A 26,559-nucleotide genomic window follows, 5' to 3' on the forward strand; every position below is an offset into this window, starting at 1 on the left:
ACAGACGGACGGACGGACAGACGGACGGACGGACGGACAGACAGACAGACAGACAGACAGACAGACAGACAGACAGACAGATAGACAGATAGATAGACAGATAGACAGATAGATAGATAGATAGATAGATCACACTGTTGACCATGGGAAGAGAACTTAACTTGGCTTACGAAAACTGAAACCTGCAGTAATATGCAATGCCCTGCCCCTTCCTCGACAATGGCAATAAATGGCGTACTCCTCATCTAGACCTGCATTTATATTATGTGTAGTAGTTAGGGGGAAAAAAGACTATAACCAGACTCGATCACAAGGGGTTAAGTCCAAGTGTCTTTGGACATTGAGCACAGTTGTTTTTCTGTGTAAAGATTTTCTTCCAACATACTGTCTGTGAGACTATAATAGGCGCTGTTCACACCAGTTTCACCATACTGTGGAGATGACATGGACACTGAAATGTGTACTAAAACATAGTACATTACCCTGTACAGCTACATGTACACTAGATACATGAAAAAGTGGTGAGAGAAGCGCTCAGTAAGTAAAATCATAACATTAGGACTTAAAACAGAACGACGGGAGTGGGGTGACCTACACCACCACTACTGTGCCTAACATACACTAGGTATATGATGTGGCTGATTAAAACGTTTGGTAAGTGTGTACTAACATAGGCGCAGAGATAACTCCAGTACTACTGTACATGTGTCACTTTGAAGGGTATTGTCACAGTAGAGGCAAGAATGATTCACTCCTACTTACCCGTGTGCTGTGGTTAAATACCTTTGTTCATATCCTAAATATGAACACCCAAAACACATTGTCATAAACTGTGCGTAAACATCTGCTGGTGCGCTGTTCATCACCAGTGTCAATGTGTATAAGTGATTAAAGTTATTATAAGCAACAGTGGCATGTAACCGGAATCTAAGCTTAGGGAGTTGAAGCCTTGAAATGATCTAGAATCTGCCGTGAGACAGATTTTCTTCTATATGCACCTGGAATCTGTGAGACACCCAAGCTGTGATTTATGACGACGTGGTTAATGAGTCATTAGTTAACATGGCTAAGATACATTTTCCCCAAATGGGATTTTTTTTATAATCAATGAGTTAGCTTGTGTTGTAGAGTCGACTGTATGTAGTAAAACTGATAGAAATATTTTCATATATGCTTGCCAGAAAGTATGCGTTGACAAAAACATATTCTTTAAAGCCTAGGAAGCACGTTTTAAATCTAGAAGTGGAAGTTTTTGCAGCTGCTTTCTGCACTGTGTGGTTAACAGTTGGGCTCTGGTTAGTTTAGAATTCTTGCTATTCTTAATCTTTGAGTGCTCATCAGTTATTTTTGTAGTTGCTATATTTAAATACACTGACATACTTAGAAACTACTTAGCTGATGAAAAGAAAACCGAGCCTCGATTCTCATTTCGGGCCTTCTGCTGGATAGGATCCACTCTTCGTGGAAACAATGCAATTTCCATGAATTATAGGAAATAATGGCCATACATGTTATAGTTACCAAAGAAAATGTATTTTGAAAACCTATTTGTTTAAGTACTACCATGCATATTGTACAGCAAAATGACTCACTGAATGAATCTCTTGCTGGTGACATCGGTTGCAATCGGAAAGACCGGCAAGGCCAATTTATATTTTAATCTTTCCTAGGTAGATAAACAGCCTACCAATTCATTGGTTAATAGTAGTTTCAGGTGTTTACAGAGCGGAGAGGTCGGAGATATGAGATGTGCAATGATTTAAAATAATTCTTAGACAACACACTGCACTTACAAATTATTAAACACGCTGTACAAGCACTATTCTTATGTAAATGTTACTGTTGTTAATGTCCAAACACAGGAAATAGAAAGAGTGTAAATAATTTTCTAAACGCCCAATTCAGTGCTTAATTTGAGCCGGTGGTTTCCTTTTACATTTTTTGAGGGCCGGCACTTATTAGTCTGCCTCAAGCATTTCCTGTGAGCAAAAGACACATATGGGAAGGACGGGGGACGAGGAAAACGAAAAGGCGTCACAAAGGGAGAAAACAGAAAGCTGCAAGAGTGGGCTGAAGGAGCAGGGAGCGGCTGTAAACGAATTAAAGATGCCCGAGATGGCTTCAGGATTACGCTTCCTCAGTATTTCCTGCTCGCACATTCAACTGCAGCAGCCGTGTATTTCAGAGGAGGGTTCTGGGCACCGGCAAGTTTTTATTTACACATTAAGCATCGGCCTAGTTCAGGATGTATTCAAAGAAACGTGAGAAGTAAAAAGTAGGCAATCCATGGTAAGGTTTTCCTAAGGCCAAATATTTTATTTCCGTAATATAAGGTACACGATGACCTTTCCCAGCCGGCCCTGCTCCCGCCTGCTGAGCCGCAGACAGTTTGACTGGTCCGTGTTGTTTTAACAAAGTCGGTGCAAGGAACAGCCGTGTTTTCCTGCAAACCGCTGGAATCGCTCAAGGAAATGCAGATAGCAGCAGCACGGGAGCTGGAGATCGTGAGAAAGAGATGTCTAACACGCTTCATCTAAAGCGGACAGCAGGGGGCGCTGGTGAGCTAACTTACGAAGCCGCAGATAGAGCCAGGGGAAAGGTTCTAAGGGCAACGGGTGGCTTAGTGCGAGGAACCGTGACAATTATAAAGAGCAGTGGTTCTAAAAACAGGTGTCTGCGTATATACTGGAAATATAAAAAAAATGCACTGAATTCATAAAGGTCACGGGGGTTTCAGTGGGTCACATCTTTTTCCACGCATGCGCAGCGTGAGAGAAAGTTTGTGGCAGATGTTTTATTATATTTATAGCATAAAACATGTCATGCCATACATTGTACGGCTATTGCAAATCACTGAAGAATTTCACGACCTTAGAAAGGAACAGGACAGAAAGCTTATTGATCACCAATGTAACTTGCAGCATCATTTTAATGTGTGGCAGAGTATATTTTATTCCTTAAAATCATACCATCCTCTTTACACAAAGCTTTACATTCTTGGTGTGTTGCTCTTTCATGTTCATTGCGGACAACAAGAACACACACAGACTCTGTACTGTAAATTATAAGCACCAAATTGTAGTTAGTAATTGCTGCAACAATATATTAGGATAGGAATGATGTAAGTCAAGTTAAATATGCTGTTGCTCAGAATGTGTAGAATTCTTTCTTGCAACGAAATCTAACAATGAAAAAACCTAAACATGTTGCCATAGTATCTGTTTGTATAAGTAAAAAAAGAATGTTCATTTATTCAGGGGTTGAAATAGAATCACATATCTGTCCCCAACCAGATGCGCATAATGGATACACATTTTTTAGTCTTTTCATAGTGTCACAGGGGTGGCTGCTGCTTCTGTTTTTTACGTTCAGTGGGTGCTGATCAATTCCTTTCCGTTATTTGCTGGTGATTCCCAGCCTGGTAACACATTCATTTCAGTGTGTGCTACTACTTTGTATCAGCATTGGTTGTCATTGCAGAGGCGCCTGCTACTCGCACGTGTGTCTGTTGCTCACATCCCTGCTAGTGCCCGCTCGCCCACTAATTCCACTTTCTGCTTACAGTTAGCTGCAGTGTCAGCTCATAGTTTGATCTTAGTCTTTTCTGGCACTCACGCTCAGGTGCCTGCTGCTGACTGTCATGTCAATGTCTGCTACAACCTCAATTTTAGCGCCTGCTGAGACTATCGATTCCATATTTATTCAACTTCAATTTAATCGTTCATAGCCAATTTGTATTCGACGGATTTAGGTGGTCGAATTTCAGCACCTACTAAACTTTCGTTTCACTGTTTGTTCTTGTTTTCGTTTCAGTGTCTGCTGATACGGGTTATTCCACTTTCTACTGCCGCGTCCACTTCAGTGTGTGCGACGCCTTTACGCCGGTGTTTGCTGCCAAAGCCACTAAGTGTATTTTTAACATGCTGGGCTGCTCAGTGTGCAATTTCTAAAGGGCTCATACAACGCGAGGAAAAGTGAAAGTAAACGTGGAAACCCACTGCCTGCTGGAGCATCACATGTTAAAGTCACACTGTCCAGAACTGTGGAGTACCGGCGAGGGTTACTTCAACTATTTTGATACAATTGTGTTAGACTGGTGTGGGTTTACTCGTTCGGTATCTCTCTCTCGCACACACGCACGTAGATTCATAACTCTGACAACTTCTTTTTTAATGTTTGGTTGCAACAAAATATGTTACTATTACCACCTGGCAATATAGGTTAAGTGCGGATTTTATATTGCTAACGGTGAATTGGGTAATATTAAGAGCCTTTATTTATAGCGCTAAAAACAACCCTGCGGTGGCAAGCACTACATGAAACACATGCATATCTGAGTGTTTGCCCACCTGAGGTACCTGACATTGCATACGCGGTATACGTGACGGGAGAAGTAAAATACACACACATTATTATGGATCTTAAACTACTGAGATACTTGCCTTTGCAAAAGGCTCAGATGGCGCATAGGCGATGGAAGGAATGAGATATGGTCTGGGTTGCGGGGGAGGGGGTGTTCCTTACTCTCCAGGCCCCCACAGGGGTGAGATCCGGGTACCCGGCTGCCCCGAAGAGCTGCAATAGAGAACGCCTCGCTATGAATGCACTACGTCTGAACTAGGGAAGGGTTTGATTGTGTTTCACTCGCCCCCCACCTCCAAACCCCCGATGATCAGTGAGTCTGGGGGTTCCACGCGAATCCACAGCAGGATTGAGAGGGTCCCGAGCCACCGGTGGCGCTCCTGCCCCTGGAGCCTGTGACTGTGACCACAGACGTCTCCCGGCGTGGGGGGCGGGCGCTGGCGGTGACCCCACAGACGGAGGGCCGCAGCTCCCCCTGTTGTGTGGGCCCTCGGTGAAAAACAACTCCCTGGCGCTCACAATTCAGGCTGGTAAGGTAAGGTATGACAGGAAAAGAATACTAATATTATGAGTTTTCTTTTTCTGAGAGAAACGAAAGAGGGTGAAAACATAGCGTGCCCAACATAGTGCGCAGAATGTGCCCACCTTCTGGCCAAGTATGTGGTACATGCCCTGATATTTCTGCACTTACAAGATTAACCAATGCACAGCAGGCCGAGTAAGCAACAGCAGCGCGGCACAACATACTCACCGCACACATTTAGCGGAGCCCCTGACGCGCACACGCATCAAATATCCAGACATAAGACCCCGCCTCTCTGACATAAAAACATGTCTGTTCGTCCGGGTCCAGCAATGCCAACGAGGAGTTCCGGTGCCCCGAAAAATTCGTAGAAAAAAACCAACAGAACACACAAATTGCAATTTTGAACTATAAAACTGTGGCTAATTGGCTTGTGTTTTTTTCTCATTAGACAGAAAAAAAGCTATCACCGTATTCCTATTCGTTGGAAATGACATGCCCAGCAGCGACGTAATTCCAGTGATAAGTGAACTGTATCTCGTGAATTATGAATTAATGAACCGCTCACTAATGTCCGTGCAACAAAAATAACCAAAAATTGCATGCGTTTGTCACGCACATACCAATATAGGCATGTATTTTATTAGGAAAAGGGCACAATGTTAAGCCTCTTTAGGCTGCACTCGCCTGCGTGCCACGATAAAATAATAAATGTCCACTTTCTGATCTGATTTTCCCAACAGCGCGGCTTCATCTGTCTTGTGCTCGCCGTGGTAAATAAATGAACACACCCACGCGGGCCACGGGCTCCGTGCAGCTGACTTCCACCGTCCTCTGTCTGAAGTCAGACGCGGGTTAGAGACGCAGAAAGCTGCCACCCAAGTCCCTCTCTCAGATGAAGCAATCTAGGCGAGACGCGCCTGGTTTGTGTTTGGCATCTCTCTCCAGTGCGTAATAAAACCCGATCTGTAGATAAGGCCTCAGCAGCGGCACGACGAAACTGGACGGGGCCCCTTGCAAAGAACATGGAGCCCCTCTACCCCGGACTCACTCATGCCAAGTGCTGTGCTGAGGGGGTCCCCTGGAGCTTGGCCCCCCGATGCACCGCAGGGGCTGCGGGGCATTTGTTACTCCACTGGGACTCGGCTTCTGTAGGAACAGCACTCCCAGCCTCCAGCGGCCTCAGCCAAAGACACAACCCAGACAGTCCAGGCACCGGCGCGAGGGCTACATCTGCGGCCGAAACAGGTCTACACGCGCGGTAGTGGAGGCAGACCAGGGTCAGGCCCCAGGGTGTCAGTGGAGGCTGAAAGGAGACGCAGTGTTTTGCGCTCAAAGGTACAGGGAGAGAGAGAAATCGGGAGGCACTGTCTCCTGCACTGTGGAGGTACAGGGAAAGACAGACGAGACACTGATTGCTGCCCGCGGAAGGTACAGGGAAAGACCCAGGAAGACACTGCATCCTGCCCTGCGGGAGATACAGGGGAAGATATAGGGAAAGCCACAGGAGACACTGTCCCGTGCACTGCGGAAATACAGGAAAAGACACAGGGAGACACTGTACGCGGCAGGCACAAATATGAAGACATTGTATTCAGCACTGTGAAGCGTACAACAACAATGAGATACCTCATCCTGGGCTGTGGAAAGCCAAGAGAGTGAAACCCCGAGATACTGTCTCCCCTTTGCACTGATAAGGAACAGACACAGATACTCAATGACTCTGCATCCTCCACTGTGAAGGTAGAGAGATAGAAACTGGAGACTTAGGGGGTTATTCCAACTTTGGAGGAAGTGGTAATCCGTCCCAAAAGTGACGGTAAAGTGACGGATATACCACCAGCCGTATTACGAGTCCATTATATCCTATGGAACTCGTAATACGGCTGGTGGTAAATCCGTCACATTTGGGACGGATTACCACCTCCTCCAAAGTTGGAATAACCCCCACTGTGTCCTGCACCATGAAGGTGCAGAGTTGCACACCCGGTGCTGTCTCCTGCTTTCAGATATATCATAGAAACACGTCTGACTGGAGCTGATAGAGAAAGAAAACAGACTTCCCAAGAAAACCCGAAGAGCTGCTATCACTGAAGAAAGACGCAGAGACCACGCGCGAGGATGTCAGCTGTCACTCCTGTCATCGGCTAGGCATGAACCGCAGTATCAAGCACGACTACCTAACTATAGTGTGTTTATGCATGTATCTTTGTATCGAAACTGAACTGTCGTAATGCACACACTCTGTTTATTTTCCCCTTGATTAAAAGCCATGTGTTCACTTTGAACAATCAGAGACGTTTCAGGACCTAGACCAAGTGGGCAGTTGCCCACAGCGCCGCCTTCCAAGGGACCCTTGCGAAAGAGAACATTCTCTCTCTAGCTGGCCTATTTTTTTCTTTATCTCAAACTTTGAAGTTTTCATTATTGTTAGGTATCATGCGGCATTAATTAGCAGGAAATGAGCAATAGAATGCAAAATTGTTCCGAACAGGGCTCCTGATATATGTCGTGACCGCCCCTAATCCTTAAAATGACGCCGTTGCGTAGACTGTGATAGCCTGTAGTCACTAGGGGTCATGTGACTTGTACTGGCCTCCTGTTGAGTCCACTAGCCACAACTCAATAATTACACTACAGTAAGGAGGGCCATGCTCCCAGGGCTTCCACCGGCCGCCTCTGTCCCGTGTCCCTCTGGGTGTGCTCTTGAGACTCCTCGCTGTGGGCCTGGGCCCATTTAAGGTTGAGGGGATAGTCTCAAGCATGCTCTGTGTTTTAATGAAGCCTCGGTGCTCTCTGTGCTTCGGGGGAGGGGTGGGTGGGGAGAGTTGTGCCAGGGGCTTACTGAACACGAGAGTTCTGCGCATGAGCAGTTGTGAATGTGATGGGTTCTCTGCACGAGCCACTGTTTGTACGAGATCTGTGCACGATGGGAATCTTACTGCGCGATGACTTGTGTGCATGGGTACCTGTAGTACATGAGGAGCTCTTTGCAGGTGAATTTCTGTGCATGGTATTTGAGGTGGACCTGTGCATGGGGGTTTCTGTGCATAACGATATGTGTGCATGATTGAGAGGCTATGTGCACTGAAGTTCCTTATATGAGGAACAATAGCACGCTGAACTATGAACACCTGGACATCTGTGCACGCAGGCTCTATAGATGAAGATGTATTTGCAATGCACGGGCGTCTGGTTATGGGTGAGCCCTGTGCAGAAGGGTGTAAGTGCCTCAGGGTCTGACCATGTCGAGTCAGGTGCTTAGGACTCGGTACGGTAAAAACTCTGCGCATGCGCTTACTGTGCCTGGCGTACCTGTATCGCAAGGAGACTGCACCACTCATGCAGGTGCTCAGGTGTAACTCACCCAGAGGTTTGATGGTGTTCTCCTGGGCTTCCTTCTCCTTGGAACTGGCGCTGGACATGAGGGCAGCGATGGAGAAGGCGTTGGCCCGCGAGGAGAGCTGCGATTTGGTGGAACTTGTGTATTCCATCCTCGCAGGAAGACAGGAAGCCGCCCCACTGCAGAGAATAAAACCTATCACCCTTGTCAGAGTTCAGCCTGTTACTGAGAGTCTGGAGTCCAGCAGGTATCAAGAAGCCGAGTGTAGTGACCTGACACTGCCACAGTCGAAGGAGAGCAAAGGAATAAAAACAAGTGCAGTCTCTTAAAGTTTACGCCTGTCACAGATCCGCTCAGGCGGCGGTGATTACTGTCTCTTCAGGGGACTAAGAGTGCCGGATTCCGCTGTGTGCGGTGTGGTGTACCACAGTGCCAGACTCTCTCCAGATGTGGTGGGCAGAGTCGGCTTCCTCTCTCTGGGTGAACTGGTTGTGCCGGGCCTTGCTTGCCACCTGACGGCACCGTTGGCGAGCTGTAGGTTCCAACCGAAGTACCGCACTGTCTCTGGGGGACGGACTGCCCAGCCGGTACAGGGGTCCCGTGCACAGATGATCAAAAGAGGTGGGCGCAGCCCCTCCTCTGTGGGTGTCTCACTACGGCCTGGGATGCAGGGGAGCCTGCCCGGGGTGTGGGGTGACCCAGGGCCCCTCTTCTTTAGCCGTGCTCTCTACGGCCTCCGCCCTCTGGGGATCCGGAATCAAGTTTCTGCCTCTTCAGTGCTGCCCGAAGCGTGCAGGGACTGGGTACAAAGACAGTGTCGAGTGCAAGTTCGGTCCTCTGTAGCTCTCTCGTCGGCCTGGGGTGCAGGGGAGCCGGCTTCGGGTGCTCTAGTCTGTAGGAGATGGCTGCAGGTTACAGGTGCCTCCTTCTGGGTTCAGGGCAGCACTGGCCCCAGTCCCAGCCTCTCCTTCCTTAATGGAACGGGCTCTGCCATCCTATCTGCCCGCGGCCAATCAGCGCGCAGGACGTCAGCTCCCTGATAAGCAGAGAGTGAAGGGAGAGCCTGACTCGGGGATGGGGAGAAGTTGGGCTGTGTGTGAGTTTGCTGGAGGTGGGGGTCACTGTGGGTGTCCCTTGGCGCCTCGGCTCTGGATTGACACCCACCATCCGAGCTGCCCCTTGGGCGCAGAGCCAGGGTGCCCGCTGCAGGTGGCAGTGCCCGCCCACACAGTGCCAGAGATAGGTGCCGACAGCACAGTGCCTTTTTCGGTAATTTGCGCCTAGAAGGAAGACTCGGGAAGGCGGTGGCGAGGTGTGTGTTGTTAGGGCGGAGGGTGCGAAATATGGCGACACTGCCCTCGGACAATTGACATCAGCGCTCTGTTACCTGAACTCGCAGCTCGTATCTTCGCGGTTGGCCCCACCCCAGGGGCTGCGGGCGGAGCTGACAGGGTGGCGGGTACATGGATTCACAAACATACGCACCTTTGCGCTTCACCTGCCGCGCGTGCGCGTCTCTGCGCCTTTGGACGCAAGGGCCTGGGTTTCACTGGCTGAAACTCAGTGGTTTTTACCCCTGGGTCGTTAAACCCACATGGGAACAGCCACAATGAGGGCGCTGACGTCTTTCAGATCACTTTAGTGAACCCGACAACTCAATCTCGCAAAACATATCACAGATAAAACAGCATCCTTAAAAATTAGAAAATGCTTATCAATAACGACATTTAATAAAAAAAAAACTACAAATAAAAACACCATCAAAATCAGAAAATGATTACCGGTATCCCAATTATAAATAGATACAATAAATGAAAAAGCACCCTTCAAAAACGAGAAAGTTATTCATTGTTCCGAATTTCTTTTTTTGGAGGGGGGCTGTTATTGCTGTACAAAAGATACTGGAGTCAGTTTGGATTTGACAGATTATGGCTTCACTGGTAGGAATGAAAATAAAAACTAATGAAACACTTTATAGAGCCGTAGTGGCCTGACGGCCACAGCTGCCGACTTTGGAACTGGGGAACCAAGTTCGTTGGTTTAACATGCTGTGATTCTGGACAAATCACTTAATCTCCAGGTGCCTACCAAAAAATGAATGTGTCCTTGTGTGACATAACTGCTGCTTATCTAAAGCGCTCCAATACCTTTGGGTAGAGTTCATGCTATATCAAACCACACAAATAAAAAAGGAATGTTTAAATGAAGGCAAAAAAAATGCTTCCATTACATTTAGATCTATCTCTCTCTCTCTCTCTCTATATATATATATATATATATCTATATACACACATATATACACACAGTTAAGAGGCCGAACCGAAATTACATTTATTATGCATTTAAAAAAAAAACAGAATGTGATATTAATGTCTCACCACTGTAATACATTTATCGTGTGTCCGAAAATCATATCACTTCAATGAGAAAACCAAATTGTTTATGCCGCTTTTCAACTGAAGACAACACAAAATTCAATGCACGCTAAAAAAAAAAAAAAAAAAAAAATCATCATTGGATTCCCGTTTAAAGGAATGCGATTTACCCGGCGTGTCTTGTGTACACGGCCAGATTCACACTCACAGACCCACAAGCACACACCCGCAGTCACATAAAATGGTACCGTAATGATTTGTATGCAGGGGTACATTTTGCACTATGTTTTTGTACCAAAATAAACAGAGACATATATTGTGGTATAAGTTGTAAAGTAAAATTAAAATATTAAAATATGCGTGCGTGTGTGTTGGGTGGGGGACAGGGGTTAAGTATGCACATAAATTCACCCGGATATAGTTTTTGGAATTCCTGACTTTGCGCACATTAATGTGGCCAAGGCTGGTATAGAATGTGCGGAGAACATTAGCAGTGATGTTGTTTTTACTGTTTTTTACCAGTGACAGTCCGCGTACGCCTAGAAGACGTGTCTGCGCCCAGTTAGGGGCGCCGTGATTCACAGGAGATCCACACTGCACTGCGTCCTACAGCTTTATTGTCGGAGCAGTTATGTTGTGTTGTATTGCACACCGGTAAACACAAATATAATACATGGATTCACAAACTATAATGCACATACTAAACTGCACATCATATAGTGCGCAGATTTTATAATTATCTCCCTCTATGCATCTACTGATATACTACAATGTAATGTATTCCAATAGCGGGCATATTTTATTGTAATAAAACGAGGACGCGGTCGCCCTTATTCCTGCGCGGATTTTGTATTTTTGCTCGTAACTAATCCCCTCTTGACTCCTGACTTGTTTCACCCTCTTGGCTCTAGTAATATGCCTCTGTGTATTACAAAAGTGAAAATCCGCTTTCAGAATCACAACCAGATGATTCAAGCGCCTTGTAGCACACTTTACACACTCCATGAGCCCCCCCTCTCCTTTCCCGAAATGTCCCCTTTCCCGAGTGGGGGAAAGGGATGTACAGTGCGTCAGCTGCCATGCTTGCAGTATTACTGCTTTAAATATCTGTTTGGAACTGAAAGGTATCTGTGTGTACCTATTCGTCTGTCTGTGTGTGCCGGTGTTTGGAATAATTGCCTTATTCTATGTGTGTGTCTGTATGTTCGGCGTGTGCCGTTGTTTGTATAAGTGTACTTATTTCTGTATCTCTGTCCTGTGTGTACCGGTTTATGTGTAACTGTACTTATTTCAGGGTATGTGTCTGTATGTTCGGCATGTGTACTTATTTCTGTGTGTGTTTCTATGTGTTCGGTGTGTGCCAGTGTTTGAGCAAGTGTACTTATTTCTCTGTGTGTGTGTGTGTATGTTCAGTGTGTGCCACTGTGTGTAAGTGTACTTATTTCTGTGTGTGTCTGTAGGTTTGGTGGGTGTCGGAGTATGTGTAAGTGTACTTACTTCTCTGTGTGTCTGTGTGTTCGGTGTGTGTATGTGCACTTGTTTCTGTGTGTGTGTGTCTGTGTGTTCTGTGTGCGCCGGTGTATGTGTAAGTGTACTTATTTCTGTGTCTGTAGGTTTGGTGTGTGCCGGTGTATGTGTAAGTGTACTTATTTCTGTGTGTGTATGTTCGGTGTGTGCAAGTGTGTGTGTAAGTGTACTTATTTCTGTGTGTGTATGTTCGGTGTGTGCAAGTGTGTGTGTAAGTGTACTTATTTCTGTGTGTGTGTCTGTAGGTTTGGTATTTTCAGTGTGTACCGGTACATGTTTAAGTGTACTTATTTCTGTGTCTGTCTGAGTCTGTAGGTTTGGTGTGTGTCGGTGTATGTGTAAATGTACTTATTTCTGTGTCTGTATGTTTGGTGTGTGCCGGTGTATGTGTAAGTGTACTTATTTCTGTGTGTGTATGTTCGGTGTGTGCAAGTGTGTGTGTAAGTGTACTTATTTCTGTGTGTGTGTGTCTGTAGGTTTGGTGTGTGCCGGTGTATGTGTAAGTGTACTTATTTCTGTGTCTATAGATTTGGTGTGTGTCGGTGTATGTGTAAGTGTACTTATTTCTGTGTGTGTGTGCCTGTATGGTCGCTCTGTGTCAGTGTTTGTGTAAGTGTACTTATTTTTGTATGTGTCTCTATGTGTTTGGTTTGCGTCGGTGTTTGTGCAAGTATACTTATTTTTATGTGTGCCCGCGCATTTGTGTGGTATTTGAAAACGTGTGAGTGATTGTAAATATGTGCCGATATCAGTGTTTGTGTCGATGTTTGTAAACGTGTGCGTGTTTGTGTGTGTGTGCATAGGGTGGTTGAAGACGTACACGTCTGTCTGTGTTTGTATGAGAGCGTTTGCTAAGAATGCTTCCCCTTTTACAAGGTGATAGGAGTTTACAAAATGTTTTCTTCAATGAAATGAATTTTTTTCTGAAAGTAAACTAACATTTATAAAAGTAAAGACAATAGAAATTGTGACCTTCCTTTAACCTCGGGTCACATATTATGGGGCTCTTTCCAAGCAGTTTCATTAGTAGCTTATTTTTCAAATGTTGCATTCAATCTAAGTAAGAAAATAGCCTCCCTAAATTGTATGAACCAATTTAACTTTTTGTGTTTTTTCATCCAGTACTTTTATTGTTGGTTACGAAGACTGAGCCGCTGCCACCGCCCCTAATATTCCTAGTAATAGTTTGTTTGTGCATATCTGTTCATACACAGCGCTACGTCCTGTAATCATAGGTGGCAACTCGTGTTTATGTGTTTGTTTCCTTTTTGGCGTAATGCACTGGTCTTGATATGTCTCATGGAGCGCAACAGAACACACATATCCAAAATTAAAAAATACATAAAATGTAATAACACATAACTAATGCGGAAATGGGTGTGGTAAACTCAAGTCTATACGAATAATGAAAGCAGCAGCATCCTAATCCCACCACAATGTATTTTCAGAAAACGTTCATCGTGCAGCCTGCACGTGTGCAATTGCGCCCAGTCAAGAAAGGTGCCCGGAGATTCCACAGAGAAACCGAGCCTTTATACGAATGACCTTCCTGCCGTGCTAATCAGCACCGTACGGTCTCCCACGACGACGTATATATTCCTTAGCATTACTGAGGACTCTTCTGACTGGCCCCAACCCTATCACGCAGTTCAGTTTACAAAAGTGTCAGCATCCGGGTTCACCAGGTTGGCGGGAGCGGTGCCACATGGTGTAAATGGGCATTGACTTACTCTTTAGCGTAGATATCCCGGGGAAGGGAAGGAGAGAGAACATCACGAAGGTACATTTGTAATATAAACATGTTGCCTTCCTTTGGAACAGGGAGCTTTGAGTGCATGCATGTTCTGTGTACACAGCGCAGACCCCTCCTCAGGTACCAGCCACGGCCAGAACCCCTAATCCACTCTCCCTTCATCCCTCTGACGCCCAGCGCGGGCCTCGATTGCTGTCTCGGAGATAACTGGGTCCCAGCAGCAGACAGGGCGGCCTGGAGCAGAGCAGGCTCTCCCGGGCTCGCTGGGAGACAAGGCGGCGACGTGTGTGCAGTTTGTGTCCCCTGAGCAGACTGTTAGACAACAGACGTAATCCTCTTTGGAGTGACAGGCGAGGATTGACACCCGAGTGACAGCCCAGCGTTCACCTCCGTCGAAAGTTTCCAGTCAGACACACACAGACCGACGCACACATTCCGTTTTAGAGGCGTGCGCACCAACAACACACACACCAGCACACGGACATGTGACGACGCGCGCGCACTCACACACACACACATCGAAAGAATCGCTGACAAAAAGACCAAAAACAAACACACGCGCAGGGTGACACGCTGACTCAGCCAGTCAGGCTCACAAAGAATGCCACACATACACACATTCAAACGCACAGGGATACAACTACAGACACGCGCACAGCTGTGGAGAGATGCGCACGCGTTAGTGAACGTAAATCAAGAACACGAACAGACAGACACATGCCAGCACTCGCAGTCACTATAGACACACTAATTGCACTATATATACTCAGTATAGTGTACATACACATTATATACACACTGTCAGACACACCTCCACCTACACACTCACACCTCGAACTCGCTCACACATCTTACTTCCCCCAAGGCAAGGATGTGGACCTCAAAGTGGTAACAGTAATCTTCACTGGGCAGAGAAAGTATTCCGGCGCAAAATATGGACTGCACCTCTTGCAATTCGGTGACATGTTTTTAAACAAACACAGCAGTTGCCGCTTGCATCTGTCGGGGTGCTATCAATGTCCGTGAGCTGCTTTCAGTTCGGTCACAAATACGTCACCGCGAACGCACGGTGCACGCTGCAGCCAAACTCTGAGCTCACCATTATACAGTCAAAGGCACCGAGTCGCTGCAGAGGGAACGCCTTCAACCCCGATAACTGGGATACAGACGTTGTAATAGGGTCGAGACTGCACTTAATGACTTTAGAGATGGGTAGGTAGATGGGTACATGGGTGAGTAGGTAAACAGATGAGTGGACAAAGGAGAAGACAGACAAACCTCGAAGGATGGACAGATATATGGGTTAAGTAAGGAAAGAAGGGTAGGTAGGCAGATTGACAGACGGATGGGGATACAGACATAGGGACAGTGTAAACAGAGAACGAGTGTTGTGAAATGGCAGTCATTAGAAGGTTTAACCCACTCTCCTGCCCCACTCCAATAATAGACTGAATTAAGAGAATGAATGTTTGGATACCTTTTTTGTGAACCCACTCCAGTGATAGACTGCATTGAGTGAATGCATGGATGGATACAGTCTTTGTGTACTGGCAGACCTTGAAAAAGGTCAGAGATTCATGAGCAGCAATGCACACTGCCTAGCGTGAGACATATTGTTTTTGCTGTGTTTAGATATTTTATTATTTCAATTTTTTTATACCACTGGCATTGTCTTGGGGGACGTCAGGGCGCTTTACGTAGTCTGAAAGACGTACATATTTAATGTATGCATATAGTGCGGCAATACTAGAGATCAATAGAGTAATGCGGGTTGCTTCTCAAGAACATAATTGAGATGACAGGAGTTCACTGAAAAGCAGCAGGGCTCCTACGCCATAGCAGAGTAGCATCGCCCCCTCCCCATGCCAGCAGCATCAAAACTTAAAAAACTAAAACGATAATAAACGATGTTTACGTTGTCATCCCACCTACCCCCTTTAAAAATAAAACAATAATAAACAATTTCTATTATCGTTTTATTTTTAAAGGGGGCGGGGCCACTGGGGGATGACAGCCATGGAGGGGAGTGGTGTGCACTCCCCTAACTGCGCATGTGTGTTTGACCGGCCATCTCGGGATGGCCAAATACACATGCATACTGAGCTCTCTCCAAATCGGCACTGTGTTACTGGGTTGGAGACAGCAGGCACCGGCTCCCAGTCTGCCTGGGAGAGCAAAACCAACCAAGGGTGAGAGCTTGTGCCTACCTGCAGTGGAGCAGAGAGCTGAAGAGAGGTGTGCGGCGGGGTCAAGGTACGTTTAAAAAAATAAAAATACAAATTATTGCTTTTGTTTTGTCCCCCTGCCACTTTGCCCCGTTCCCAGCCACCACTGCTGAAAAGAAACACTACAGTTTGGGGTGCTGGAGTTTATCAATACCACCAGGGTCTTATGCACGGGGGTGTTTGGGATGATACACACCCTCTAATAAGTGTATTTTCGGATATATAGTTGAGTACTGGTGCTTTCAGTCAGGTATGGTGAAGTGTCTGTCAGATTTCACCAGGAATTTTTAAATACACACAGACAAAAAGACACACTCACCTTCTTTCTGTTTTGATAATCCTCCAAAATGTTGGTTATTTTACAAAATATTGTGTTTTCTCTTTTTTAGTGCCCCTACGAATGCACATTCCTCTCCCTTTCCACTGACCCTTAAGCTCCTCTCATGCGGCCAGCTGTTGTATGATGTACTTTATCATTATATGCTAGCATGATTGTCGGGAAATCTGAAGCTCACTCCTCCCCCCAATCTTACTGAGCAAGCTACGCCCTTGAATACCACTTAATATACTAGTCTCCAACTTTAGGGTTATGTGGTTATGCTAGTTTACGAGAAGGGGGTACAAACCAACTTTAACACAAAAGCATTAAAGTTTTGCTGTTAAGGCTTATGCATTTCTAAATGGGAAAAAGGTTTTCTAAATGAACAGAAGGGTAACGCCATAACAGTGAGCCCTAGGCACAAGTGGGGCCGATACCTGGGATAGGCGCTCCAACAGCATTTTGCTGCTGGTGAATGACACACGCTTCCCAGTGATGCACAGGAAACCATGCATATTGGTTGCCAGGGGTCAGCAGGGTCATCTGGGGTGCCAGCAGAGGCACAGAAAGAGGCATTTAAGCCACAGGTCCTGGAACACCTGTATCACTTCCTGGTTTGCGGTGTCCTTGCGGACCCTTGACACCTCCTGCTGCCCCAGGCACAAGTTGTTTATCCCCCATCACTGATTCAAGATTGGGGGAGGGGCAGGTGAACAATTGTATTGTGCACAGTGGTGCTGTTCATCAGCCTTTATTCCTTCAGATAATTGGATAGTTTGTTATATTTATTTTGGGGATGGACTCAGGTTGGCCACAAAGCTAGTAGACAACTTAGCATCTCAAAAGGCAGGGCAAGTGAATTTTGATACATTTGAATTTGAATCTTTGATCAAGTTTGGGCGAAAGTAATATGGTCTTTACGTCAGGGCCAGGTGTGTGCGCTATAGCGATGCCCTTGGCCGCCCGGGTACTTTACAGCACTTCCCTGGGATTATTGGGAGTTGGAGCTTGCACTCACAAAGGGTGCCAAAGAGGACCCCTTTTGGGTTGTGAAAAAATGTAAGCTCCCACAAAGAAGTTTCTTCTAATTTGTAGCATTGAATGTACAATACATAATAGGAGTCCAGTTCAGCAGTTTTTAATTGTAGACTGTAGGTTACAATGTTCAGTGATATTATACTCCAATTGACACAGTCTTTTGATTTAAAGAACGAAAAGGCTTCCAATGTTCAAAGATGTTACAGCCAGACTGTAGGTTACAATGTTCAGTGATATTATACTCCAATTGACACAGTCTTTTGATTTAAAGAACAAAAAGGCTTCCAATGTTCAAAGATGTTACAGCCAACACGTGTTTCGCCCCTTGTTGCTATTACGCCAGGGCTTTCTCAAGGCTGGAAAACATATATGAAAGAAACTAAGTAAGACTAAAAGTCAGTAATACACAAGAGAATGGTGCTACCAAGAAGTGAGTATCCTAATTGCAGGCGGATGAAGCATGCATCCTTGTCTGCTGTGCTCCCAAGAAGTAAAAAATAGAATAAAGTAGTGAAGAAGAACTACTTGAGAAGGAGTAGTGATACAAATGTGACCCCGTCTAGGGGTTCACGACTGAATGACTATTATTATAAGGAGTGCGACTAAAAATAGTGTACAGTGATAAGAAAAAACATGCGTATCACTATACTCAGTGTCATTTCTGGCTGGGTGAAAAAGTAAAAAAGGTAAGAAATAAAAGATAAGAAGCTAAAGACCGCATGCTGGCACTCATGTAAATTAAGTGTGATCGCAAGCAAAGTAAACTAACAGTGATTAGGCTAAAGATAGTGAAGAATAACCTATGTTGGTAACATATCATATGACACATCATAAACGAATCTTCGGACAAAAATGTCCCAATTTTGAAGTAGATCTATACATAGAAATATATGTAGAGCTTGTGAAGAGACCCCGTGGCAAAATATTTTGTAGTTAAGCCATATTTAGAAAAAATACACAATATCCCAATCTAAATACACGCATATAGAAGGAGTACAGTGAACTCGTAAGTGAACTGTCCAGAGATCAAATAGTAACTGTCCGAAAAGATAAACAAATAAATGGAGGCCAATTTTAAACTACCTTCTAGTGCATAGACCAGTAATCGATACGTAAACAGATGCATAAGAAGAACAAAAGGGGACAGGCAATTCAAGTAGACTGCTACAGATATCGATTAAACAATAAGCGTCCCGATGTGTCCTGCCAGTAATTGCAAAGGACGCACTGGGGGAGAACCGCTTAAAATAGCAGCGGTCCTTCCTCCGAGCAATACTTCAGGATCTGGAGGGGGGGGAAGAACATGGTCGTAGGAAAACGGTAACATAATGAAAAGGGGCCAAAGCGGGGCCACCCAAAAACTAAAGATACTGTACAGACGACTGATGAGAAAGTGGACTTACCCAAATCAAGGGAAAGACAGGAAAATGTCGAGACGCGTCCTGCGGTTAATCGCTAGGGACGTGCCGGGAGAACCGCATTAAATAGCGGTAGTCCTTCCTCTGTTCAGGGGCACCGTATAGTACTACCAATATAGGCCTTTTGGCAGGGACAGAAAATTAAAGAACCCTTCCATTCAACCATACATTTCTCATCACGCACAAATTGGGTTCCGTCGAGCCCCCAATCTTAGGGATAAACTTTGCCCGTCCTTCCTCCAACTGAAATCCCCTGGACCACTCTTTCCGAAACCCAAGGGGTTCTATACCTGCACCAAATGTTCAACATGCAAACTAGGCCTTAATAGATCCACTATGACCAATATCAATGGCAAGGAATTTATTATTCAAGACTTCATCAATTGTGAGAGTACTAATGTTGTTTATTTAATTTTCTGTCCCTGCCAAAAGGCCTATATTGGTAGTACTATTCGCTCTCTAAAAACTCGTATCCAAGAGCACTATCGTAATGTCCTCAAACTGGAGGCCAAGGCACCTCTCGTGGAACACTTTCAAGAATTTCATTCCAATGAACGTACCTTTACTTTCTGTGGTCTACAACGTATTACACTGTCCCCAAGGGGGGGCAACTTACACCTGCCTTTACGTCAAGAAGAAAGTAGGATGATCATTCATTATGACACAGTGAACACTGGTTTAAATAAGGACCATGAGTGGCATTACTGGCTGCTATAATGCGACTGTTGTTCCTTACTCACAATATCCGTCTATTTGTATTGATGTTTTTGTATCAGTTTCACTGTTGTACATTTTCTACACTTATTATTGCCGGATGTTATTTATTCAGCTTTTTCTTTGTTATGTCTGCCATTTTGTTTCTATTCCTGTTTTTTTCTTTCCTTTTTTCTCTTTTCCTTTTTTCTTCCTTTTTACCTTTCTATTATATTTCTTTTTTCTGCCCTTTTTCAGTTTTTTCCATATTTTTTATTTTTTATTTATTTTTTGACTTCATACTTCTGAGTTCTGTCCATTTATTCTAATTGTTCTTACATCATACTTTTTCTTTTCTTTTACTTTCAGCACTTGTCTTTTCTTACTATACACATTCTATTTTGATCGGTTACTTTGGTCCTAACCTCTCCCTTTTCCAAAATGGCGCAGTTTTTCTAGTTTCGTGACTTTGTTTTTAGTCCTTCCTCTGTTACGGTGCCCCTGAACAGAGGAAGGACTACCGCTATTTAATGCGGTTCTCCCGGCAGGTCCCTAGCGATTAACCGCAGGACGCGTCAGGACATTTTCCTGTCTTTCCCTTGATTTGGGTAAGTCCACTTTCTCATCAGTCGTCTGTACAGTATCTTTAGTTTTTGGGTGGCCCCGCTTTGGCCCCTTTTCATTATGTTACCGTTTTCCTACGACCATGTTCTTCTCCCCCCTCCAGATCCTGAAGTATTGCTCGGAGGAAGGACCGCTGCTATTTTAAGCGGTTCTCCCCCAGTGCGTCCTTTGCAATTACTGGCAGGACACATCGGGACGCTTATTGTTTAATCGATATCTGTAGCAGTCTACTTGAATTGCCTGTCCCCTTTTGTTCTTCTTATGCATCTGTTTACGTATCGATTACTGGTCTATGCACTAGAAGGTAGTTTAAAATTGGCCTCCATTAATTTGTTTATCTTTTCGGACAGTTACTATTTGATCTCTGGACAGTTCACTTACGAGTTCACTGTACTCCTTCTATATGCGTGTATTTAGATTGGGATATTGTGTATTTTTTCTAAATATGGCTTAACTACAAAATATTTTGCCACGGGGTCTCTTCACAAGCTCTACATATATTTCTATGTATAGATCTACTTCAAAATTGGGACATTTTTGTCCGAAGATTCGTTTATGATGTGTCATATGGTATGTTACCAACATAGGTTATTCTTCACTATCTTTAGCCTAATCATTGTTAGTTTACTTTGCTTGCGATCACACTTAATTTACATGAGTGCCAGCATGCGGTCTTTAGCTTCTTATCTTTTATTTCTTACCTTTTTTACTTTTTCACCCAGCCAGATATGACACTGAGTATAGTGATACGCATGTTTTTTCTTATCACTGTACACTATTTTTAGTCGCACTCCTTATAATAATAGTCATTCAGTCGTGAACCCCTAGACGGGGCCACATTTGTATCACTACTCCTTCTCAAGTAGTTCTTCTTCACTACTTTATTCTATTTTTCACTTCTTGGGAGCACAGCAGACAAGGATGCATGCTTCATCCGCCTGCAATTAGGATACTCACTTCTTGGTAGCACCATTCTCTTGTGTATTACTGACTTTTAGTCTTACTTAGTTTCTTTCATATATGTTTTCCAGCCTTGAGAAAGCCCTGGCGTAATAGCAACAAGGGGCGAAACACGTGTTGGCTGTAACATCTTTGAACATTGGAAGCCTTTTCGTTCTTTAAATCAAAAGACTGTGTCAATTGGAGTATAATATCACTGAACATTGTAACCTACAGTCTGGCTGTAACATCTTTGAACATTGGAAGCCTTTTCGTTCTTTAAATCAAAAGACTGTGTCAATTGGAGTATAATATCACTGAACATTGTAACCTACAGTCTACAATTAAAAACTGCTGAACTGGACTCCTATTATGTATTGTACATTCAATGCTACAAATTAGAAGAAACTTCTTTGTGGAAGCTTACCATTTTTTCACATAGTATTTTGGCAAACAGGAGGACCAGGGTCCATGCCCTCTGGTTTAAGTTCCCACAGCCCTTACAATACGGCATTCTCTACAGGAAGTCTTCCGTCAGGACCCCTTTTGGGTTGCTCTGGCATGGGTGGTTAATGGCTTAGCTCACTTACTGGCCTTGGTTCCTCCACTTGTGAGGGAGCAGGGGAGTTTGCCTTGTAAAGATTCTATCAGGGAGCCCAGTGGCTTGCACTTGGCCTCCAAAGTCAATGAATCAGTACTCTATGTGTCATCGGGAGGGCCTATATGACTCCAACAAAGTGGATTATGAGATTCAAATGTATCAACATTTTCAGCTAGTTTCTGGTCAAATATTTTACAATGTGTGGTTGTAATTAAAATTTGTTTTAATGAGTCGTGTTGAACAATTTGTTTTAATGCAATTTAGTTGAACAATAAAAATGGCCTGAGAATAGGTTTCACACAAAATGAAGATGTCTCAGGCCAATCCTCTGTTTTTGTTTGGTGATGATAGCCAAAACAAAGGGTTGAGGGTCTTCTGCTACTACCACGGGCATGAGAGCAGTCCCCTACCTGCAGAATGATACACAGGAATATGTAAGACAGGACAGGCAAATATTGTAGGTGGTTGGCATGTGAAGGGCTATGTACAAATGTCTGACTAGAATTATGTGCTAGAATAGTCTTGGAAAAGTGCCTTTTCTGCAGGGTAACCACAGAGTTTTGCCTTCTGCTGCTGAACCTGTTGGCCATAGGTTATGTGCACGTTACTGCTGCTAAACAGTGGTAAGGTGTGTGAGCTCTCCCCTTTGAACATGGTAAAACCGGCATATCCAAGATTGATACATTAAATTTACATTATAAATTCCTAGTATATGGTACTACCTTTACCAAGGCTTGTAGATTAAATTCTGCTAGTGGACTGCAGCACTCATTGTGCCACCCATCAAAGTAGCCCTATAAACATGACTCAGGGCTGCCATTGCAGCATGCAGTGCAGTTTAAAACCATCATATCCACCTTGCTAAATGAAACCTTTTCCCTTCCAAAACCTTCCTTTTAAGTACTTACAAGTCACTCCTAATTCCTAGAGCAAACCCTAAATGCCCATTGGGCACAGTTCCTGGTATTAAAAAAATTAGGCAGGTACATTTCAAGTTATATATGCCCTGGCAGGGAAAACCTCTCAATTTATTTTTCACTTATGCAAGCCTGGTTCTCCCTTAGAGTAAATACTAGTTTACCTTCCTACATTTAAGTGCTAAATGCACTTTGAGAACAACTTCTTCCACTATTTTTAATTGTAATTCAAAATCCTCTTCAATCCTATAGCCAGATTTTAAACAATTATTTTAGAAATGCCACGTTTAGACTTTTGCCTAAAATATCCGTGGCCTTCCAGCTGTCTTGGGCTGGTTGATGGCTCCCCACTGGGACATGTATATTCGGGGCCTGCAGTGGATAAAAGAGCCTGGAAGTATAGGGAAGTGGGTCTTTCTGGTAGGATGGATGGGATAAAGGTGAGCCCTGCCGTGGGAACACTTCACAGGGATGTGACCGAGCAAACACAATGACCTCTTACATCAAACCTGCTCCTACCTTTTGTTTCACTAGCCAAGCTGGAGCCAAACCAATGGAAGAGGGAAGAACTGTCTGGAACTCGTTCAGTGGGTAGACACAGAGTTTGTCCCCAACCCACATGCTGGCACTTGGTATAAACAAGACATCCTCAGATCCTGAAATCAGAATACTCTTCATCCTGAGATGATTGATCACATGGACTGCACTGTGACTTTGTCCCAGTCCGTTGTGACCAGATGCCTACAGTTGGCGGTATGTTTATCCAAAACGTTAAAAACTCATAACTCCAGTTCTAGTGATTGGATTTTTTGGTTGTTTTGGTGTTATTTAATTATTAAAATATTCTCTATTTTTTAAATTGGTTCGGGATTTTTCTTGTGTTATGTTTCACTTTATTATTGTTCAACGGCTGCATAAATACTTTACGCATTTCTTTTAAGTTAAGCCTGACTGTTTTGTGCCAAGCTCAGATTTATTTATTGATAACTGTCGTTCATCCTGATAAGAATTGTGATTATTTCTTGAAGTGGGCTCTCACTACCTGTTAGAAAAGAAGTCTCTAATTGGCAGTGTTTTGCACCATGTCCAAGTAGGTACCCTCACTCTAGTTAGGGCAAGGGAGCCACGCAGCTAAGATAACTCCTGCTCACCCCCTTAGTATCTTGGCACAAGCAGTCAAGCTGGCATCAGTGGCAATGTGTAAAGTATTTGTACACGCACACACACACACACACAAATTCAGTGAAAACACCACTAAAGTACTCCACAGCATCTTATAAAAATAGCCATTATTTATCTGAGTAAAACAAGACCCAATTGACAAAAGTCCAACATAAACAAGCAAAAATATCCAATTTAAAATATTAAATGTATTTGTAGTTCCTTGAAATGAATGAAGCGCTTGACAGAAGCGAAGTACCTGAGATGTGTCAAAAACAAAGAAGATGCGGGCTGCAGTGGAGGTGATGCATGGAAAGAGCCGTGGATGCGTCAGTTCCTTACTGTTGCAGGGGACATGATGAGTCAGTTCCTTGCTGCTAGGCAGGGGAGGGTGATGTGTCAGTTCCTTACTGCCACAGGGGAGGTGATGTGTTGTTTGGAGCACAAAATGACGGTTCCTTACTGTGGTGCGGTCTCAACAAAGAAAATGGCACCCAGGGATGATGCGCAGATGATGCGTCAGAAGTTGATCTCACATCAATGAAGCAGGTACTGCGTCGGAGTCAGGGTGGTACGTCACAGACTTCTTTGATGCGGTGCTTGATACTCACACAGCTGTGGTTTTTCTGATACGCTGACATGGAAAGCTGGGGCCTGCGTTGAAAACCATGGTTGTTGATTCAAGGCGGCCCACGCTCCAGTCCAGGCAGGGGGATGCGTTGAATCATTACAGCGATGCGTTGGTTCAAATGACGCGGTGAGTCGATGCATGGATTTTCATCTTGTAGTACCAAAAATCTCCTTCAAGGGCCCAGACTAAATTTAGCACCACTTGACAGGACAGGGCTCTCACCAGAGGAGCCCGGGTGCTGGCAGATGAAGTCTTCGATTTCCCTGAGACATTTTAACAGGAGACAAGCTCAACTCAACCCCTTGGAGAACTTTGGAAAGCAGGATATAAAAAGCAAAATCCAGTCCTTTCGCTCCCAGGACAGAAGCAGCAAGCAGCAGGCCAGCACACCAAAGCAACAGGCAGAATTGTAGTCCCTCCTACAGCATCCAGCTCTTCTTCCTGGCAGAATGCGCTCAGTCCAGAAGTGTTCCAACTTTGCGGTATCAGAGGTCCGTTGCTTATACCAATGTTGTCTTTGAAGTAGGCAAACTTCAAAGAGAAGTCTTTGTAGTGCACAAGACCCTGCCTTTCCTTACCCTGGCCCCAGACACACTCTGGGGGGTTGGAGACTGCTTTTTGTAAGGACAGGCAAACCCATATTCAGGTGCAAGTGTCAGCTCTTCCTTCCACTCTAGCTCAGGAATACCCATCATGAAATCTAGGGCACACCTCAGCTCCCCTTGTGTCACTGTCTACTGCGAATTCACAAACAGCCCAACAGTCATCCTGGACCAGGTGTGTATTCCACATTCAGGCAGAGGCACAGAAGGGTTAAGCAAGAAAATGCCCACTTTCTAAAAGTGACATTTTTCAAATCTTCGATTCAGCTACCAACTTCTCCAAAATATGTATTTTTAAATTGTGAGTTCAGAGACCCCAAACTCCACATCCCTATCTCCTCTCAATGGGAAATTACCATTAAAAGATATTTCCAGGCAATCCCCATGTTACCCTTTGGGAGAAATATCCCTTCCAATAGTGAAAACTGAATTTAGCAGTATTTCACTATCCGAACGTGTAAAACACACAAGTAAGTAGCCTACCTTTCAAATACACTGTACCCTGCCCATGGAGCTGCCTTGGACCTGCTTTAGGAGAGACACATGTAGCAAAAGCGAAGGTCTGGGCCCAGCAAGAGGGGGCACTTGCCAGGTCGACATGGCAGTTTAAAACTGCACACACAGACACTGCAGTGGTAGGCCTGAGACATATTTACAGGACTACTCATGTGGGTGGCACAATTAGTGCTACTGGCCCAATAGTAACATTTGATTTACAGGCCCTGGGCACACACTCACACTGTACTAAAAACTTACTATCAAATCAAATATGCCAGTCATGGAGAAAACAATTATCAAATACATTTTAGACAGACAGCATATGTACTTTAGCACTGTTAACAGTGGTAAAGTGCCCAGAGTCCTAAAGCCAACAAAAACAGGTCAGAAAAAATAGGAGGAAGAAGGCAAAAAGTTGAAGGATAACCAATCAAAAAGGGCCAAGTCCAAGACAACCCCCTTCCAGCCTAAAGCTATGGAAGACCAATCAATACCTTGATGGACTTCCCTGCTTAGAGCGATAGAACATGGTCCCTGGCCCGCAACATCAGGGTTGCTTTCCAGTTCTATGCCTTTTTGAACTCAGTTGGATTCACCTGTCCATAATCTCAGGGCCCACTAAGCTAACCAATGGGAAATCCTTTTCCCCACCTGCGTACCACATCTGTACAGCACCTAACCTTGCTTTGCTTACAGATGTGTCCCAGCAGGCAGACAGTACCGCCCCCATTCCACCCTTTGGGGTGTGACTCCTGCCCCAACCGAAGGGCGACTCTGTCCACAAGGACAGCAACCCACAGAGGCCACTGACAGCTGTCAGTGATGAGAGCCACGCCTCAGTCCTGTGAGGGCTCTCTAACCTCTGTGGTTTCTCAGAGTGGGAGGCGATATCCCCAGGTGACTGGTGCCCTTTGTCGACTTTCCCTTCCACCAATTTAAGGGTGGTATTCTGAGACTGGTCCTCTAGCCCAGGGTCTGTACCCTTAAGCCAGACAGAAGTCAGATGTGAG

At 44.8% G+C, this 26,559-nt stretch overlaps 1 protein-coding gene across 3 annotated transcripts in view; it reads right to left on the reverse strand.

Annotated features, from left to right (window-relative positions):
* The window catches only part of TBX20 (T-box transcription factor 20), a 95,305-nt gene extending 86,082 nt beyond the window's left edge, over positions 1-9,223 (reverse strand). Inside the window, exon 1 of one of the 3 annotated variants that reach the window (XM_069215490.1) lies at positions 8,253-9,223. In XM_069215490.1, the coding sequence (XP_069071591.1) occupies positions 8,253-8,379 (127 nt within the window). In that variant the 5' untranslated portion in view covers positions 8,380-9,223. Of the gene's footprint in view, positions 1-5,113; positions 5,593-8,252 lie in introns of those variants that run through there. The other 2 variants (XM_069215492.1, XM_069215491.1) reach the window with 2 other exon arrangements.
* Positions 9,224-26,559: the final 17,336 nt, after the last annotated feature.

The sequence above is a fragment of the Pleurodeles waltl genome, chromosome 2_1 (assembly GCF_031143425.1).
Source record: "Pleurodeles waltl isolate 20211129_DDA chromosome 2_1, aPleWal1.hap1.20221129, whole genome shotgun sequence".
Taxonomy (NCBI): Eukaryota; Metazoa; Chordata; class Amphibia; order Caudata; family Salamandridae; genus Pleurodeles; species Pleurodeles waltl.